Here is a 6,518-nt window from a genome sequence, read left to right on the forward strand (position 1 = left end):
GTCTCTTGACCGTCGAGACTGTATATGTCGACCCTTTGGAAGACCCTTTGTTATGGCAAGGTACTTAGCTATTGAGGACGAGAGAAATGAGTTTCTAAAACTCTGGAGTTGTAAATCGAACTTTATCTCGTCAGGATATTTTTTACTCGACACTCATGTTAACAATAACCAAAAATCCTAATCTCAAAAACAGCCTCTTTCCCACGTCCGTGCCATAAATCGTTGCGCTCAACAGTTGTCAGAGCATCGCCGATAAGGAAATGGCCTGGAGTTAAGGGTGTGAGGTCTATTGGGTCATGGGAAAGGGGTTGGAGTGGTCGGGAATTTAAGCATGCCTCAATTTGTATTAAAATAGTGTAAAATTAATCAAACGTCAAGCATTGTTCACCAGTGACCCTTTTTAGGTGTGTTTTTACGGACTTCACTGCACTCTCCCAAAGTCCTCTGAAGTGTGGTGCGTGTGGTGGGATCAAATGCCATTCTATCTGTTCTTGTGCTAAGTATGTTCGAACCTTATCATTGTGGTCTTTATCCCTTAACAAGGCACCAAGCTGATTTAGCTCGTTCCTTGCTCCTACGAAATTCGTACCATTGTCTGAATAAGTAGAATGACATTTTCCCCTGCGTGATGTGAATCAGTACAGACAATTCAAAAATGCGTCGCTGCTAAGATCGATTGCCAGTCCGATGTGTATAGTCTTGGTCGAAAAACAAACAAACAGACAAATATAAGTCTTATGGGCAAACTTTCCGCGTCCCCTTTCCTTTATTAGAAAGGGATCTGCGTAATCCACGCCGCAGGTAAATAGTAAAGGCGCGTGCCGCTGTAACCCGGGCAGCGGGTAAGTTTCCCATAAGATAATTTGAATCCGTAGGCTTTGTTCGGAAACATTGTACATATCTATAAAGAATTTTTTTGACTAGATGTTTACCACCAAGCGTCCAAAAACGGGTGCGTAACGATGCAAGTGTTGTTTGGCAACCGGCATGAAGGAATCTGCGTAACGGTAAACCTATGATCCGCGGGTAACAATACCGGGTGACGATGATCATAAGGTATCGGAGCATTCCTTAGTCTTCCGCCCACCCTGATCAACAAGTCTGATCAACAAGTAATGGAATAGGAACTCTCGTAAAACGTTGGAAAAAGTGTATAGAATCTAATGGAAATCATTTCGATTAAATGAATTCATTCTAAGTAAAACTACACGTCTTTAAATCTTATGCACAGAAACTGCAATTTATTTCCGGACAACCTAATAGATGATGTGAACAAAAAATTTTGAAAAAATTGCAGTTTGTGGGAATCGCGAAGAAAATTGTAAAGGTAACGTTTTATAACTTTTATTATCTGAGCTCGTAATGAAAATTTAAAAAATAAGTTTTGCAGCTCTACGTCAATTACACACACGCTGAAAATTTCATCGAAATCGGTGGATGGAGAAACAAGTGACAGGCATCGAAAGATGTAAGAATCTTCAGATTTATTAGTTATAGGCGTGAAATAGTGCGATTTTCACAATCTTGAACTGTTTGTAGCTCATAATAACATTAACCGATTTCGATGAAATTTTCAGTACGTATATAATTCACATATATCTACAAAACGTATGTTTTCAAATTTTCATCACAAGCCTAGATAAAAAAGTTGTAAACAGTGACCTTTACAATTTTCTCCGCGATTCCCACAAACTGCAATCTTTTCAAAATTTTTTGTACCCGTCATCTAGTAAACTAATCTTTCTAACTTCTCAAAAAAACTCAAGTCGTTTGGCCCAATTTTTTAAAAAAGTTATTCCGTTTTATAAGGTGTCCAAATACTTATGGACCGTAGTGTACATCAAAAGTTTCAATATTTGTCACCACAAGAAACATCAAGTGAGACTACTAGTGATCGTTAATATTTTTCAGTCGATTAAAACGCGAACCCTTAAACGGCTCATATATCTACGAATCGAGCAGAATAATATCGAATGCACGATTTTTGCTAGAAAAAGACAGGTACGACAGGAAATGGAGGAAAGGAAAAAGAAGAAATTAAAGGTGGAACGATCGTGAATGGAAAAATATCGAACGCGCGATATTTGCCGAAGAAACAGAAGAAAGGGGGAAGAACGAAGAGAAGAGATTAAAAGTGGAACGAGTCAACGGCAAATTCGTAAAATGATAAATTCACGAGAAAAGGGGAAAGAAATAGTTGAGAGGGCGAAGTAGCAGCCGGGAAGTGGGCAGAAAACCGGAAGAAAAATGCGGTCGCGTTCGAGAGACGTGAGGGTCTGACGACTAGGCGAATATATTTGTCATGTTCCACCGGATCCAGATGCCTGTAGAAAATTAATCAAAGGATATGCGACTTTAGGCAAAGAAAGAAAGGAATACCGTACATCTCTGACCGATCGAGGGAAGCTTGGGAGGCGGAAAGGGGGGGAGGTTAGGAGGCAGATTTTTCAGCGAGCACCGCGAGGAGAGATAAGGAAACGTTTCCATTCACGAGAAAAATTGCACAAACGTTCCATGGAAAAACGGATTCTGAATGCAGCGCCGCTTCAATGCCGATCATTGTATCGTCTAAAGAGATTCGTTCGTTGTGTCTGATGTCTTTTGAAACGCATTGCCTCACAACGGAATGTTGTTTCATGGACTTGTGGAGGAACGAGAGACAGTCAGGGAAGAATTTTCAAATGTACTTCAAGAACGATTTCTTCCGTGTTGATTTCGTATCGTTTAATAAAACACCCTCCCTCCTCTCTTCTCGATCTCGCACCACATCTTAACCCATTAACTGTCAAATTTTTTTTTTGAAATTTTTGGCCGGATAAGTTATATATACATATGTGCACAAAAGGTTGTTTAACAGTATAATTATATTCAAATTATGTTTTGTTTTGAAAATATTTGATATTTTTGAAAAAGTCCCAAATGGGGATTGTGGCAGGTTGCATGAAAGAAAACTAATAAGAAACTATTTTTCTTATTATATGCGTTATCTTATACATACAAAAATAGCTATTATTTATGCCATTTTTCCATACAGTCCACATGTAACCCGACGTTACATTTACCACATTGTTTTGCACACTGCGCATTTTCTTTGTTTTCCTTCAAGAGTTCTTTCTAAGTAATGCCCTATTGGGTCCGTCCTTACGCTTTCGGGAACACGTTTTGAAGCTTGCTTTTGTAGAGAAGGTCTACCACGATTTTTAGGATTAGAAGGAGACGCTCGCTGCAAATATGCTCGGGCGATATTTCGTCGAAATTCCAATAATGGCATGACTTTGTTAGCATGGCAATACAGTACGTAGGCGTTTACAACTGTTGTGTCGATTATGCTTGTAAAAATAGGAAAATACCACTTTTTTCCACGAATTTTTATCCTGTATTTGTTAACATTCCAGTCCAGTTTGTCAATACCTCCCATAAACTTATTATAGTTACTTATGCAATAGGGTTGATCTATTTTGATTTGTTTTTTCTCAGACTTGGACCATCTAGTTACATTGTTTAACGGTTGTATACCTTGATGATTTGACAAGACTTTCACACATTTGTTGTCTTTCCACACTACACAAAATATTTCATTATTCATATCAAATCTGTAAACTAAACTGCCGCGAAGTTCGTTCTTGAATTCATAGTCCGATTTTATAGGACACTTGTTTAGACGATTTGATCGAACTGTTCCTGTAGCTAATATGTTTTTCTCCTTTAACGTTTTCATTAGTTGAAAACTAGTAAAAAAGTTATCAAAGTAAAATACATGATTTGAAGGATTTTCGAGAAGCTCTGTGTTCTTCATTATAACAGATTCACCCAGACCTTTTAATTCGCAGTCTTCATTTCTTTTCCCTGTATACAACTCAGTGTGATAACAGTATCCCGTTTCTGCACAGCACATTGTCCATTGTTTGAATCCAAATCGAATTGGCTTTCCCCCAATGAACTGCTTGAAATAACGATGACCGTAGTACCGAACCATTTGCTCGTCAATACTTATATTTTTTGAAAAAACACCAAATTTGAGATATCGTTGATTCATTAACTTTATTAGTGGACTCATTTTGAAATCCGGATCTGCTGTCTTATTAGTGACGAGCTCGGAATTATCATTGAAATGAAGATTTCTTTTTATTTCCAAATATCTATTTCTAGGAAAACATTTTCTTACAACTTCAATGCATAAGTCTTCATCTTCACACCAATACATTTGCTCCTGTGCTAATGAATGGTATCCAGTAAGCAATAAAAATCCTATAAATTTTCTCAAACAGTCTGTTGAAAAAGTAAAACTATGTCTGTTATTTTGAGCGGCGTATGTGACACTTTGTCTGACTATATAAGTCATTATTTCTTCATCAAATACAGTTTCAAAAACCTCAACAGGTGCCTTTACTTCTAATGACTGCTTTATTAGTGATCGAACATTCTCAATGTCATTATTATTTCCAAGTATTTTTACAAAGTCGTGTGAAGGAATGTGGTTATTATTATTAAATAACGAGGCGTGAATAGGGTTGCGCTAAGTACCCACACGGTATTAGCAAGATCTTTATTGGAAGTTGACTTTCGGCGTTGGAGGTCCGTGCCTGACTGGCCTCCTGTCGCCTCGCTTTTTCTTACTAACTTTTGGCTATGTGTTAATCGTACCTGATTGGCTAACCCGTCGCATCGGTGTTAACCAATCAGGTAATTTCTTTCCAAGTCGCTGCGTGTCCCTTGCGCCCTTGGCGCGCTTTTTCGGGGACCGCAGTGCGACTTGGCGGGGCAGGTTTTTCCCGTGACGTCACTTGGCGACGCAGCTGAGTTTCCTCCAGGTCAAGTCCTCGTGCCCTGCCGGTCCGGGCCTCTGGGCCTCGTACGTCGGACCTTTCGGAAACCCTTGGTTTATGATGCGGCAATTTGCTATTGAGGCCGTCGGAGAAAGTTTCTACGCGGACATGCATTGTCGAATTTCTAGAAATTAAATAAGCTAAAAACGGTTTCCTCAAAAATAGCTTTTTCAAACGCGCACGTCATAAACCGTGCTGGTAGTCTGCTCGTCAAATGTTCTCCGCTGTAGCTGGTCGCAACACGTGTCTTACTTTTTGCCAATCTGAATTTGTTTCTCGACTCTTCCTATTAGTTTTGGTTTTTGTACAGTTCTAGTTATATTGTTGTTATTTGGGTCTGTGCTTGTAGAAGCTATATTCAGAGCACTCGAATGAACTTCTAGTCTGCCGGGAACATCTTTGGGACAGCTATCTTCTAATGTATTCTCATCAGTGTCTTCGATATCCGAAACAATATCGACCTTATCAGGAGGAAGTTCAACAATATCAACAGTAGCACCATCATCGTCACTTTCAAAGAAATTAGGGTCATTTACAGCGTCTTCTAATTCAGCAAGCGTGAAAAACTTCCTAGTACCCATCTCTCATCGAATAAAAATAATCCCTATAAGAGAGAAAAAAATACTTGATATCAGCCACAATCCCCAAATGGGTATCGTTATAAAATGATCAATAAAATCATTTCAATAAAAAACAAAAGACTGAGTGAGTAACAAATCGTTACTATAACCTCTAAATTACATATTTCTTCAACATATGCTTCAAATATGACAATTCTGTTCCGTTCAACTTACACACGAATTTCAAATTTGTTCGCTTGTATAGAAACGAAGCACAGAATACACACTTTCTGCTACATACAATATTGACTGATATATACAGGGTGTCCCGTAACTCGTCGAACACCCGGAAATGGGGGGTTGCTGAGGTGACTCTGAACAACTTTTTCCTTTACCAAAATGTTGTTTGAAGCTTCATTTTTGAATTATTAACGAAAAACACTGGCCAATCAGAGCGCGTGTAGAGCCCGCGCTCAGGGACGGAGAACAGAGGCTCATTCGCGCGCGATTCCGACTAATTGCAATTTTTTCGAAAATTTATACAATATAGCGCTTATAAAAATAGCGGTGCAAAGTCAAAATTTTTTGACAGCGATCGATAACCGAGAAATCACGCGTACGCATTTGTTCACGATCGCGCGCAGATGAGAGTCAGCGAGCCGTCCCTGGGCGCGGGCTCTACTCGCGCTCTGATTGGCCAGTGTTTTTCGTTAATAATTCAAAAATGAAGCTTCAAACAACATTTTGGTAAAGGAAAAAGTTGTTCAGAGTCACCTCAGGAACCCTCCATTTCCGGGTGGTCCCAGCGTTACGGGACACCCTGTATATTAGAATAAGTATGGATTACAATATTAACCGTTTGAGTACCAGAGGTTTTTAAAAAAAACACGGTCTAAAAAAGCCGAACAGCGCAATAGCGCTTTCTGAATGGAAAAGGTCCAAGCGGCTCGATAGCTCTCCTTTTATTCTGTGTCGAAAAATGCTAAGCAGCGCGATAGCGCTTCTTTTATAATAGGTAACAACGAAATACAAAAAATATTACTTGGATTACTTATATGCAAAAGAAGTAGCGAAGCGACGTATGTACATGCGTCTGAAAAGTTGAGCGCGTTTCGTCAGATTGTGAGTGCGC

General features: G+C 39.2%; 1 protein-coding gene across 1 annotated transcript; it reads right to left on the reverse strand.

The window, feature by feature from the left end:
* Nucleotides 1-362: 362 nt before the first annotated feature.
* Nucleotides 363-5,407, reverse strand: LOC108577109 (piggyBac transposable element-derived protein 3-like). Its single transcript, XM_017940210.1, has 4 exons — nucleotides 5,135-5,407; nucleotides 4,166-4,402; nucleotides 3,063-4,093; nucleotides 363-621 (listed from the first exon to the last, which is right to left on the reverse strand). Exons 1-4 carry the CDS (start codon nucleotides 5,405-5,407, stop codon nucleotides 363-365), a joined length of 1,800 nt encoding a protein of 599 aa, XP_017795699.1.
* Between the last annotated feature and the right edge of the window lie 1,111 nt (nucleotides 5,408-6,518).

The sequence above is a fragment of the Habropoda laboriosa genome, unplaced genomic scaffold (genome assembly GCF_001263275.1).
Source record: "Habropoda laboriosa isolate 0110345459 unplaced genomic scaffold, ASM126327v1 scaffold589, whole genome shotgun sequence".
Taxonomy (NCBI): Eukaryota; Metazoa; Arthropoda; class Insecta; order Hymenoptera; family Apidae; genus Habropoda; species Habropoda laboriosa.